Source organism: Taeniopygia guttata, chromosome 21 (genome assembly GCF_048771995.1).
Source record: "Taeniopygia guttata chromosome 21, bTaeGut7.mat, whole genome shotgun sequence".
NCBI lineage: Eukaryota > Metazoa > Chordata > Aves > Passeriformes > Estrildidae > Taeniopygia > Taeniopygia guttata.
In genome coordinates, this window is record NC_133046.1 from 1,088,356 (window position 1) to 1,102,257 (window position 13,902).

The following is a 13,902-nucleotide window of genomic DNA, read 5'->3' on the forward strand; positions in this document are numbered from 1 at the left end:
CTGATCATGCCACCCCTGTCAGATGTTTCTACACAGTCTTCTCACCCACATTCAGGTTAAAAGCTTGTCATTGTATGTTGTGTTTCACTGTTTGGGTGAGAGCAGAAGCTAAAACAACTCATACATATTCGAAAGATTAATGAAAATATTCTCCAACAATATTCTGTTCTAAATATTTTAAGGATGCACATTTGCCATGGTTAATTCATTTTTCCTCTTGGACAAATGACAGTTGCTCGAGTCCTTGCAGTTCAAGGGATACGTGGTGTGGGTTTTGTTGGCATATGTGGAAAAGGCAGCACAGTGATCCAAGTTCCAATAGCTGCAAAAGCAATAAATTCTCATCCAGCTCCTGTGCCCCACCCTTCTGTGAATCGGTGCTAAACTCTCGCTGACTTCCAGTAATTGTTCTCCAGCAGAACTCTGTTCTGCCACCTCCTCCTCCCCTGCCTTGTTTTCTAAAAGATGTACAAAGGAGGGATAATGCATTGCCCCCAGATTAATTATAGTAATTTAGATGGTGAAATAAGATTTAATATTTCTGAGGAAATTTATGGTCAACGAGAGTGTTTTCACAATACAATACTCGCCTTTCTTACTGAGTTTTTCAGAGCAGCCGTGAAAGTTGATTATAGCCCAGTCACAGGAACATTATGAACAGAATGCATGAAAACTAGCAGATAAGCAGCATCAAGGAACAGAAGAGGTCTGATAAAATCTTGATCCCGACGTTAGAATGTTAGCGCTGCTAAATTTGTCCTGATTTCAGGAGCAGGTAATGTTAAAATACAGCGTTTCAGGAAGCAAGAGAATGCTAGATTAAGAATAAGATACACTCACAAACAATGCAGTGACATTGTCATTGTTGTTCTTCTCCATCTTGTTCTGCCTTGGGAAAAACCTGTGTGTAAAAATGGCCTAATTTACCTCTTCCTAAGGGATTGACCCACAAGATAAAAGTATACAAAAACCCAGTTGCTTTTTGAAATCTGACTGAAATGATAGGGGAAGTCGGTATTTATGCTGTTTTGGTGTCTTTCCAGCCTGAAGATCCCTGCTTTGCGTCTCAGAGCCGTGTGTACAATGATATTGGGAAGGAGATGCTCCTGCATGCCTTCGAGGGCTACAACGTGTGCATCTTTGCCTATGGCCAGACTGGAGCTGGGAAGTCCTACACCATGATGGGCAAGCAGGAGGAGAGCCAAGCAGGCATCATTCCCCAGGTAGGACCAGGCCCAGGAAGGGAATTTGGTTTTTATAGCATCCTCAGACACACATTTGTGTTTTGTATTGCAGTGAGAGTTAACAGGACTAGAGCTTACTGCTAATGTCACAGTACAGAATAGTGATACTGGTGAAACCTGCAGCAATTGTTGACAAAATAAAGTTGATAGTGATACAGGACTGAGATGAATTATCTTCCCAGTGAGGCTGTGTGTGGTTAATGCATTAGGTTCATTTTCTTTCACTGCCCTCATTCTAAAGCCATTCCCATTACATGTTCTGATAACTACTTGTTATTTTTCAGAAAAGACTCATTTCTGACTTGGGCTTAATCTCTTTCAGCTATGTGAAGAGCTGTTTGAGAAAATCAATGACAACAGCAATGAGGAAATGTCATATTCTGTAGAGGTGAGTGTGCTGAGGGATCAAAGAATGTCTGTATGCTGGACATCAAACTGAGCTTAGCTGCTGGGTTATTGATGTTGCATTAACATGCTGATTTTTGATTTGTTTGGAGTTTTAAATTTTATTTTTTAAGGCTTTTTGTCTTTTCTCTTTTGACACAAATGTAAAAACTTTTCTGTGACTCTTTTTTACCCTCATCAGAAAACTGGTGTTCCTTTACCTGTGTAGTAATCCTGAAAGAAATGATGAGCTGAAAAATTTAAAGATGCATTTACAGAATTTTTTTTTACTAATAGCTGGAAGACTGCATGTTTATTATCAAATACTATAGCCAGGATTTTTAAAATCAAAAGTTGCTTCTGCAGACAAGAAAGATCAATTTTTTTCCCTTCTTAAGTTTGCTTTGGTGGTTCATAAGAGAGATTCCTTCGAAGCAGACTCCTTTTACCATCTATCTTGTTTGATGCTTGTGCTGTGTCATATTAAAGCTGTTAAGGTAATTGTGGACTGCAGTGTATAATTTTTCATTACACACCAACGTTTTCTGAAATGGTTGAAGGATCTATACATGGATGCAGGGCCAGCAGCTTATGTTAGAGATGTGATGTAGGAGACTTCTGACTCTTGCCTCTGCCAGTGTTTAAGCTGTTAAATGACCAGAGACACCCACAGCTTTCCTGTGGTGGGCTGGGGGAATTTCTTCCACTGGCACTCTGAAATGCTGTGGAGGAGACCTTCAGAAATACTGAATTGTCTGTGAAAATTCCTGTTTTCAGGTGAGTTACATGGAGATTTACTGTGAGAGAGTCAGAGACTTGTTGAACCCCAAGAACAAAGGGAATTTGCGGGTGCGAGAACATCCTCTCCTTGGACCCTACGTGGAAGATCTGTCCAAGTTAGCAGTCACATCTTACACAGACATTGCAGACCTCATGGATGCTGGGAACAAAGCCAGGTTAGTGATGGGTGTGTGTTATATATTTTTATCAGTGATATGCATTAGCACTTTAAAAAAACCTCTTGTAAGTGAGGAGTATTATTGAAATATGCACTGATCAATGCTGTTAAAAGCTGAAATTGCTTTGTGTGCTGAACTAGTGCTGCAAATCGATGTGTAGACATTTAAAGATTGCAATGATTTGAGATAAAGTCTAAATAATTATCTGGCGTTTATTCTGCCTTTGCTGTGTACTCTGTCACTATCCTAGTATAAAAACCTGTGTGAATAGTCTCCTTAATTCAGGTGGTTGGCATTCCAGCTTCAGTTTCTGGTTCATTATTAGTTGTTTCCATGCAAGCTGTTGGCTTCATTCAACAGTGTGTGAGAAAGACTCACATAAATGCTGCTCAAGTGTTTTTGGGTGTTTGAATGTAAGATGGACTACTGAGTACATAGATTGAGAAAGCTCTGTTTAAACTGTGATGAAGCTGGGAGTAATTCAGGAGTGAAAAAATGAAAGGGTTTGGTAATGATATTAGGTGTGGCTGGATCTTGGTTGCAGGGCAGCACATCACCTGTGCGGCCTCTTGCTCTCATTCCTCTGCAGCTGCATTCAGCCTGCAGGTAATTGTCCTTTTTAAAACATACTCATATCTGTTCATATTTTAGGACTGTGGCAGCCACCAACATGAATGAAACCAGCAGCCGCTCTCATGCTGTGTTTACAATTGTGTTTACTCAGAAGAAACACGACACAGAGACTGACCTTTCCACAGAGAAGGTGTGTTACAGATAAGTGGCTTTCTGACTGTTTGTTACTGGTCTTTCCTGCAGTGACTTTGTAGTTCTACCCTTGCTCTGATTCACCAAGAGCTCATTCTCCTGTTCATGTGTTTTCTCTCTTAGGTCAGCAAGATCAGCCTTGTGGATCTGGCTGGGAGCGAGCGAGCTGACTCCACCGGTGCCAAAGGAACCCGGCTAAAGGTGCGGGGCTGGGGGGTCTGGGGAGGGCACAAGCATCACATGGAGTCTTTGCTGGACAAATAATAAGTTACAAGTATGCGAAAATAGTTGCAAACCTGAAGACCTGAAGAGATTCATGGTTGAAGAGTTAATTACTATATAATACTGGTTTCTCTTTTCTCAGGAAGGAGCAAATATAAACAAGTCTCTCACAACTCTGGGCAAAGTTATTTCAGCATTGGCTGAAGTGGTAAGTAAAGCATTTCCTTGCCTGCAACAACCTTTGTGTAGCTGGTCAAATGGAAACAGTGAAATCCGTGGAGTACAGCAGAATCATTTGCTGTTCTTGGCCTTGCATTCCCTGCCCTATTAGCTGTGTGTATTTTGATAGATGAATAGAGTTGATACTATTCTGTGGGTGTCACACAGGCTGTCAACAGATGGAAGCATTGGTTTGTTTAACTGTGAGGGAGCCTTGCAAAAGAAGCCTGTGTTTATGTAGAGGACCTGTTCACACAGCAAGTTTTTAGACCTTCAGTGCAGTGCAGTAATTTGTCTTTTATTGCTGTACTCAGCTACTATTAAAAAAAAAACCCAAACAAACAAAACAAATAAATGATTGTTGTTCCTTTTAAAAGTGAGTCAACACTTTGGACAGGTTGAATATGCTTAAATGTTTTTTAGATTATTGTTTTTTCAATTGAAGTGATTCTCATTAATTTGGCTTTTCAAGAAAAGGAAGTACTGTCTGACATGGAAACAATGTATAAATCTCTGTTAAGAAGCTCATCCTTCTTCTTCTTCCTTTTTCCTTAATGCTTTCGACTTAGGATAACTGCACCAGCAAGGTATGATGGTCTGAGTAGGACTAGATGTTGGCTTCTTTGCCTAGTGTAAGGTTTGCTGCTTGGAATTGTGTTAGAACACAGAATTTAAATGTCAGGAAGATGTTCACATCTTTCTTACACAGGAAATCCTTCCATTTTTCATATTGTGTTGTTTCTTTGTAGAGCAAAAAGAAGAAGAAGACAGACTTTATACCCTACAGGGATTCTGTACTAACGTGGCTTCTTCGAGAAAATCTAGGTATGGCTCATTTGTCTGTGCCAATGGGGAAAGAAAGTTGCATTGAATTTCCTTACTGTTTTTAACTCACTTAAATTTGTATTGAGTATGAGGTTGAATATCTATAGTAGCCAACTCTGAGTTGTCATAGTTCCACGTTGTGTTAATGCTGTAACTCTTTCCTGTGGTTTTTGTATGTTTCTTAGTACTGTAGAATTTAGTTAAATTCTATAATTTGTTGAAAACTTTTGGTAGATAGGTAGTGCCTGGAGTGTGCACTGTAGTTTCATCTGAAATCTTGCCTGTTCACTGTAGGTGGTAACTCCAGAACTGCAATGGTTGCTGCTCTCAGTCCAGCAGACATAAACTACGATGAAACTTTGAGCACTTTAAGGTACTTTCTCTTCCTCTGGGATGGATATGGGTAGCTGTTTGCTCTAAAGGCCATACTTTGTCCTTTAAACCTTTGGTTTATTGTAAGTTGAGCTTATCTGTGGGGAAGAAGACTCTACTGGCAAGAACTCAATTGCCCTACAGAGGAAGCAGGGATTTATTGCCTACCCTTCCGACATACAGCTGCAAATTAAATATCTTCTGTGCTGCTGCAGTCCTGTGTTGCATATCAATTGTATGCAAGCAGTTCCATGTTTGTGGTAAGGTTTCATTGTTTTCTCTGGCTGCAGATATGCTGATCGTGCAAAGCAGATTAAATGCAATGCTGTCATCAATGAGGATCCCAACGCCAAGCTGGTGCGGGAGCTGAAGGAGGAGGTGACAAGGCTCAAGGATCTCCTGCGTGCCCAAGGGCTGGGAGATATTATTGACAGTAAGTGGATTAAACACACCTCACTGTCCTGGGCTTGGCCTCTAGCAGAGGAGAGAGACCTGAGCCAGTGAGAGAAAGGATTTTAAATACAGGTGCTGATATTTTAAGTTTTGAACATGATTTTAGAAATGGCAGCCCCTTCTGTCTTTGAACAACCATCTTAGGTTTGTGTCTGGAGTTGACAAGCCACCTTCAAACTCTCAAGGAAGAATATGAGTTTGAATTTCCTATTACTGAGAAATGCTTTTGTGTGCTAGAAATTGCACATTCAGGAGTTGCTCTGCTGAGTTATGGAGGGCTTTTTGTCTGGCTGCCAATAAAAGAGCTGAGATACAGAAACTCAGTTTCATACTGAGGAGAAAAGGCATCTTTCCTTCCTCCTTAGAGGGTTATTAGTTGATACCTGGCTTCAATGCCATCCTCGCTCACAAAAGAAAACAATGGCTAATGTTAGACAGTGCCCTGAGTGACAAATCATTTGTCATCTTGAAGTAACTATGCAACAGCTGCTTGTGAATAACTAATGAATCCTTTTGGGAGATTCTGAGTTAGGTTGGCAGAGCAGTGTTGTACTGATTGCTTTGCCGGCAGCCTCTTAAAGCACTAGAGCACACTTGTGCCCAATTTCCTTGTCCTCATTCCAAACAAGACAAATGAACTGAAATTTTAGCTGCTACATTCTTCTACATACAATATGAACAGTGATTTAATTCCTAGTGAAGGATATGCCCATAAAAGCACCGAATGTATTCCAGTGGATTAAAAGCTTCTTTGGCTAAAAAAAATAGAAGTGTTGCACCAGTTTCTGATTTTTTCAGACCTTTTTGTTGGTGAAGCAGAAGTCCTGACTTAGTCACAGACCACTAAAGACATGCAACATGTATCTACCTCTTTGTTTCCTTGTTTTCAAGAGAATGAGGCGAGAAGACCATGAACTACAAGTGTTCTTCATGCTTGTTACAATCTGTGGGTTCTGGTTCTAAATCCAAACTGAAAAACACTGTGTTACTTAAAACTGTGTTTTGTTTCTTTAAACATCAAGTAGTATTCTCTTCCCTTCCTATGTCACTAGTGAACCTTCAGTTTTGATCCTTCTTGTATTTTCCCTCCTGCTTCCTTTCAGTTGATCCAATGGGAGATGAATACTCTGGAAGTGGAGGCAAATGTGTGTATTGTGTGGTTCTCTTTTTAACCTGCTTTCTCTGGGTCAGCTTTTAACAGAGCTTTGCATGCCAGCATTTCTCACAGGGAAATCCCAGACAGAAAACTCACTGGAATGCAGTGCAGGTTCATGAAAACCAGCCTCACCAGCACTTCTTAGATTGAGTCCACAACTGAAAAAAGTGCAGAGTTTAAAGTGCAACATATGTTCATTGTTACTTTCTGGCAGAATACAGAAGGGAGAGTGGTAATTTTCCAGTGTGTTTTCATGACAGCGCATGGTTTAGATTTGAACCAGAAAATCTTTCTCTCAAATCTCTTCCCAGTTACTCAGTTCCTGCTCACATAGCTTCCTGGCATTTTAGCAGCTCTTTTCCACTTTGAAATATTTGCTTTAAATGTTTCAGTTGATGAACTCAAGATGATGTATTACCAGTTCCTCCTAGATGCCGCAATGTATTTTGTATAATCCTTAAACAAAAAAAAGAAGCCAGACATCTTACACTGATGAAGGTCTCTTTTTTGAGGTTAAATATACTTGTTGCAGTTGATAAACTTAATAGGGCTAAAACCAGTCAGCAAAGAGAATTTTATTTCTCTTGGTGTTTGCTTCTAAGAAAGGGGAACATAGGTAGCCTATTGCAAGGGAAACATAGTCCATGTAAATTCTGGGTTGGTAGGCTTTTTAAACTCTTTCAGTCAGTCTTTTTGACCCTCACTCAGTATCAGCTGAAAGAGATCTGTCTGAAATTTCCTAAAATTGAAGCAACTGGTGGTGTAAAGACTCATCCTGGCCTGCCTGCCATTCTGATGCTGCTTCCAGCGTGTGCACGTCATGGTGTGAGAGCTGCGGCTCCAGGAGCAGCGTGCGTGGTCCTGAGGGTTCTGGTTCTCTGCGGTCACAGCCGCCGTGGAGCTATTGCAAGTGCCACTTCCTTTCTCTGCAGGAGTGCATGGCCTTTGGAGACTTCATCCCTGCTCTGTCATGCCTGCTTTCCTCATCCTGGCAGCATTCCCTTCCCTTAACCTGCTTCTCTTCTGTGAAACTCCCAGCCCTGCCTCCTGTATTTGCAGATGGTGGTTTTCAAACTGACTTGGGGCAATCATCAGTTCCATGAGGCTGAAACAGCAGGTTGAGCGTGGACTGAACTAGGGCATAAGGCTGACAATGGCAGGATTGTTCAGGAGAAGAAGAGAGGATATGTAGGAGGACAGGGAAATTTATGCAATGTCTGGGCAAGCATCTCACTTTTGTAAGTGTGATGCCCCTGTTTATAACTTGCAGGGTCTGATTTGACCTGTTTCTTTCCTGAAGTGACTTACTTTAAAAGATTTGTCTTTGAAATTAAATTTAAAAATATTAAAACCAAGCTATTCAGTTATCTGGTATTTTCATGTTAGAAGATTTTTCTTTGGTGTGTGCTTATTTTGAGGATATGGCTTACAGACGTATCCAAGAAGCCAAGTTAAATTAATATAAATTTCCCTTGTATATTTGTTCTTAAATCATTCAGGCAGCTTTTATTATTCTCTGGATTTCAAGGCAGCATTTTCAGGCCTGCAGGTTTTCAGACTGCAAAAGCTATCTTGTTAAATTTTGGAGGTTTTTGAAAGACCTTTCTTATTTAAACTAACAGCCAAAAAGCTTTGAAGCACTTTCTGAAGTGTAAGACCCTTATCAGATATTTTGCTGATCAGATATGTTAGATTTCCATTTTTATTCAGATAAGGTCAAGAAACAGCATAATGATATTGTTGTGAACTTATGTTCTTTTGTCCCTGTCATGCACTGACAGGTGATTCACATCCTCTGGTGAGAATTTAAGGAGAGGAAATTCATTGTCTGTGTGTTCTGGGTGCTTTAGCAGCAGAACCACTGCTGTGATAAAGATTTACTTAATCATCATTTCACATTAAAGGGCTCTGGAATGTTTTCCTGAGCTTAAGGGGTTGGTGTCTCAGACTTCAGCCCAAAATGTCACTAATCTCATGAGCATCTCAATCTGGTCCTGCTCTGAGCTTCAGGGTGCTCAGGTTAGTGTTCAGTGAGGAGTAGGATGACTGCTTTTTGCCAAGGTGTCATTTATTTTTTCAAGTTTTTTTGTTTAGAAAGGTTTATGATGCAGTCTTTCCTAGTGAACTTCAGGGTTTGAGTGAGTTATTATGTTATTGTTGCTAGTATTAAAAGATTTGTTTCAGAACTGCCATCTAAAAATTACAAAACTTGCCTTGTTGCTGCTTAAATGCTTTCCTCTTACACTGGTATTTCCTTCCTTCCTTCCTTTCTTCCCTTTTTCCTCTTCCTTCCCCCTCCCTGTTTTCCCATCTTCCTGCTTTCCCTCTGTCTGTGTGTCTCTCTCTCAGATCTGAAAGATTTTCAGAACAATAAGCATAGATACTTACTAGCCTCCGAGAATCAACGTCCTGGCAATTTTTCCACAGCCTCCATGGGGTCCCTCACTGCATCTCCATCCTCCTGCTCTCTCAGTAGTCAGGTGGGCTTAACATCTGTGTCCAGTATACAGGAAAGAATCATGTCAACACCTGGAGGAGAGGAGGCCATTGAACGTTTGAAGGTGGGTATTAAGGAGGCTAAAGAATCATGAACCCAGAGGACTTCCCTTCATAAGTATCTCCTGTGTCTGTAGAAATTGTCTGAAACCCACTTGCACCATAAAGAGGGCATTTAACTGCAGTGGGCTAGAAACTGGGTTCAGGCACAGCCTTTCTTGTTATGTTTAGGTTTAATTGTAGCCTGAAGCTACAATTAAATTATAAATTAAATTCTTGATTCTTACTTACAGGTCATCTGATGCAGTTGTAGTTATGGAAAATTTGATCATAAGTGTTAGAGGCCTGGTCAGCACTAGTGTGAGCCAAGTCTGACTTGCAAATGCACTCAGCTGTCAGAAAACCAAATTACCCCAAAGTTGAAAAAAAGGAGGAAGAATAATCCTGCCACTGTTGTCTTTGCCCAGCCCCCACAGATTAAAATGTGAAGCACAGAATAGCATGTTTGGGCCAGACAAAGGCAGCCTTGTCCCAGTGCTGCACAGAACTGAACCACAGCAAAGTGCATCACAGTGAAGTATTTCTTGATTTTTATGAAAGCCCCCCCAATGTCCGTGGGTGGAGGAGTGGGGAGAGCTGGCTGTGTTGAGTCTCTGCGACATTCTCACGTTTGCCCATCAGACACTGCCACAGGGCTGAACACACACTGCATTTCCCTTTCCTACTGGAAACCCTCCGTTGCCATGGCAGTAACAGTGTGGTCTCTGCATTTCTTTGGCATTCTGTTACTGAATCATGTCTGTAAATCAGATTTAGAAAAAAGGGAAATGAGTGGTTCAAAATAAAGTCTGACCGTCATTAGAGATGAAGTCATCTTTTCTTCTCAGCTTGCCTTAAGGACTATCTACCCTTTTAAAAATTAAGGGAAACGAGTAAGAGTTTTAAAGTGCTAAGAATGCTTTTTATATGTGAAATTAATTTGAGGCCTAAACAGAACACAGACTTCAATTGCTTTGTGTATTATGTGAAGAACTTTAGGAAGAATTATAAAACAGCTTTTGGTATTTTCACACAGGAGTCTGAGAAGATCATTGCAGAGCTGAATGAAACATGGGAAGAGAAACTGAGGAAAACAGAGGCCATTAGGATGGAAAGGTCAGGAATCGAAAGTGCTGTAGTATGGATGGTCTCTGGAAAGTGGAAAATGGAGAAAGTTACTCTGTTCAAAAGCAATGCAGAATGGTGTTAGGGATGGTTCTGCTGACCCTTGTGTGAGATGTAGAACAGCAGGGGCAATGCTGGGAGGAAGTCCTGCTCTTTCCTGGGTTTGTCACAGTTACAGTTGCTGTTCCATAGGCCACTCTCGGACTAAAGTTTACCAACCTGCCCTGGTGTGCTCTGAGGTGGTGACAGTCCTGGCTAGGCTGGTTCAAAGTCTAATACAGTAATTACCTGGCTTTCATTAGACCTCACTTGGCTAAGAAGCCTAAAATGGGGTCAAGATCTTGCTTTTCTCTCTCAGGGAGGCATTGTTGGCAGAAATGGGTGTTGCCATTCGGGAAGATGGAGGAACACTGGGAGTCTTCTCACCCAAAAAGGTAAAGAAAATTGTTAACTATTGCATGATGTTTCCAAAAGGCTAATCGACCTGGGAGGAGGGTGATGAGAGTTGAATTATTTGGATCTTCTTTACAAGATGCTGTGCTGCAAGGAGAAGCAGCTCCTTTTGTGTCTTGATTCAGTAGCAAATCAGAAGGTGCCATGTCTTAATTCCGTTGCCATTTTCTGCAGCAGCTGTGTGTAACCTTTGTGTGCTCTACCTGTTCTTTTTTGAGATACCCAGAGAAGATTTAAGGCTTGTTTAGGTGCTCTTCTTTGAATTCTTTGTTAATCCTTCTTTCCCTTGGTAAAAAGGATGGTGATCTAATGAACCAGTGAACACAGGGGATGCGAGGGAATATTTAATTCAATACTTGCCATTAGTTCTATTTTCTGAAATTTGAAAGAAGCAGAACTGTGCAGGAAAAGGGCATAAATCAGTGCTGTAAGTCTAAAATAATTAGGTTAGCAAAGAACCTGTCTCTGCAGGTAAAGCAGAATTATAAAAGTACAATGAAAAAAAACAACTTTCTTTTGTCTTAAAATCTTTGAACAAGCAGCATGGGTAATATTTTAGTGTGCAAGTGTGTAGTAAACTTGATCTAGGGTTAAGCAGGGACCTATTCAGAGACACTGTACAGAAATGTAGAACCCCAAAACTGGTTAAAATGTTTAATCCTTCAGTTAGAATAGTGTTTAATCTTTCAGTTAGAATAGTTGGAACTGGTAGAACTCACGTTTGCTTTTGGTAGCTACTCCAGGAGTGCCTGAGGTTTGTAAAGAGGCAGATTCATTGAGTATTCTTGACATTTCTTTCTCTTACATTACGGATCCTCATCTCCTTTTAGATTTTTCCTCAGAGGCCATCAGCTCTTTTTGATGATTCTTTTGGTGCATTTTCAGCTGAGCAGGTTTGTGTATAAATGCCACCTGGATATCTGGATAAAGTAGTTGCTTGGGTAATAGATAGTATTTATTTTTACCTACATAGGATTTATTAGGAGAAGTGAAAACTCCCACCCCGTCCTGTCTGCTTCTGTTCCTTGCTATCCTTGCAGTTCCATTAGCTCTCCTTCTAGTAACTGTGGTTGTTGTGGAAGTTAAGGAGACGAGAGCTTAGACAGAAAATGTGAAGTGTTCTGTGTAAAGTCTCTACACTCCTGAGGTACCAGTATGTATCTCATCATAGGCAAGGAGTGGACAGCTGGGTGTGCCAAGCATCATCTCTCCAGCTGTGGGGCTTTATTTCTTACAAAGTATTCAAGTGGTGCAAGTTGTACTGGTGTTACAGCAGTTGACTGTGTTTGGGATTTGGTTTCTCTCATTTTTCTCTTGATTGAAGAGCTTTAAACAGCTCCAAGTGCTGATTTGTGCAGTGAACAGCAGTGGCAGCATGGAACATCTTCAGCTGCAGCTTTGGGTCACCCCTGGATTTTTAGGGGTGAAAAAGCTGTATTTTTTCTCCCCATTTCTGTCCTTGTAATTAGATCTTACAATAGGCAATTGACAATCAGAGTCCTTAATTCAAAGACAAATTCATCATGACTGTCCAGTAGTTTTTGAGCTTCTGTAAACATGGTGCTGTTAAAAGCTCTCATAAATAAACATTTTTGCATCTAAGATAAGTTGATGGAAATAGTGTTCATAAGGAATCTGACCAAATTTATTTATTTTTCCTAAATTTATTCTGTTTGAGGGTAACAAAGGGACAAGTGGCTTATTAACAGTTTTGTTGCTCTTTTATCCTTTTTCTGCTTTACTTATGTTTAACCATTTTTGCCTTTTCTTTTGTGCTTGTGCTTACTGCCATCTCACTGGCTAGATTTTCACACCAAGACCTTGTGACTTGTTTGCTGATTCCAATGGGGTTTTTTCACCAAAGAAGGTTGGTTTAGTAACTGTAGTGGATTTAAATTTAGAAGAAGTTTAGATGAAGAGCTTCTTAGCTGTTGGTGTCAGAGAATATAGGTAGTTTTAGATTTTGTTTTGATGTTGACAGACTTTGCCAAATAAGCACCTGACCTGTGCCCAAGAAAAGCCAAAGTTGATTCCATATCAGTTTCAAAATTTCACTGAAGCAACCTTTTCTGCTCTTGGACTTCCTTTATCAAAGTTTCCAGAGACTTTATAAGGACGACTTTTTCCTCCAGCTGAAGCCTTTCTTCCTTCCATGGATTGATATTTTGGATAACTAAGCAATCTGAGCTTTATTTCAGTGGTACTTTGTGCTGCTTTGCAATACTTCAGGAGGCTCTGTTTGAAAAAATCCATTATGGAATAATCTCAATACATGTGGCAAAACTGCTGGATTAAAGCACATTCTCCACAGCTGCAGGAAGGAGCCTGAAAGCAGAACCTCAGTTCTTAATTAACTTTTTCTTTTTGTTCTTTCAGACTCCTCATCTTGTAAACCTTAATGAAGATCCACTCATGTCTGAATGTCTGCTGTACTACATTAAAGATGGCATTACAAGGTGAGAGTGGGTGCTCACACACTCTGGAGTTGCCTTCTTTGCTTGCTTAAATCCCCAGGCTGGAGACAGCATGAGTTTAAATAATACTTGTGCCTTGAGCTGTTCGAGTTGCAGGTACAAATGAAGCATGAGATTGCTGTAGGTGGAAAAAATTGCAGAAATGTAATTTTCTTTAAGTTTGGTTGTTTAGTTTGTATATTCCTGGGGAACAAATGGAAGAGAGTACACCAACAGGGGCTGGCATATGGTACTACTTTAAGGTGCATTAAGCCCACTGAAAGGAGTATCAAAGTGTAGAGAATTCAGCAGAGAATGATGGCTAGAATAGCTTGGGGCTTAAGAAGTCATAAATTCTGAGCCTACTTCATTGGCATCAGAAATGTGTAAATTAATAAGTAGAGCAAGTTCATAAACATTAGGGTTGGAAATTAAGTTGTCTGTACCTAGAATTGCTCAAACACTTGGGTTTGAAATGGACATACATCTTTGTGCTCCAGGGGTACAGCCAGCCTCTCTGTCTAGATGCTGGATGAAACTGCTTGTGGCATCAAATTATTCAGCAAGAGCCTCCTGAGCCGTTTGTGCTCCTTTGTTCAAGTGCAGAAGGTGATCAGTGGGAGGGATGATCCCTGTCTGCCGGCTGGAGCACACCACTGGAAGTTCTTGTTGGGTTTTCCCCCCCGCTTTGCATCACTTTCTAAAAGGAGAGGGGTTTCACAAGAGGGAAGGAATTG

At 40.6% G+C, this 13,902-nt stretch overlaps 1 protein-coding gene across 12 annotated transcripts in view; it reads left to right on the forward strand.

Moving 5' to 3' along the window:
- Positions 1 to 13,902, forward strand: part of KIF1B (kinesin family member 1B) — a 77,188-nt gene that overhangs the window by 18,732 nt on the left and 44,554 nt on the right. For 4 of the 12 annotated variants that reach the window (XM_072917240.1, XM_072917244.1, XM_030289080.4 and 1 more), the window contains 13 exon segments: positions 1,044 to 1,223; positions 1,567 to 1,632; positions 2,406 to 2,584; positions 3,239 to 3,350; positions 3,476 to 3,553; positions 3,717 to 3,782; positions 4,543 to 4,618; positions 4,913 to 4,991; positions 5,281 to 5,423; positions 9,027 to 9,160; positions 10,171 to 10,250; positions 10,618 to 10,693; positions 13,089 to 13,168. In XM_072917240.1, coding sequence (XP_072773341.1) covers positions 1,044 to 1,223; positions 1,567 to 1,632; positions 2,406 to 2,584; positions 3,239 to 3,350; positions 3,476 to 3,553; positions 3,717 to 3,782; positions 4,543 to 4,618; positions 4,913 to 4,991; positions 5,281 to 5,423; positions 9,027 to 9,160; positions 10,171 to 10,250; positions 10,618 to 10,693; positions 13,089 to 13,168 — 1,349 coding nt within the window. 12 annotated transcript variants of the gene reach the window in all.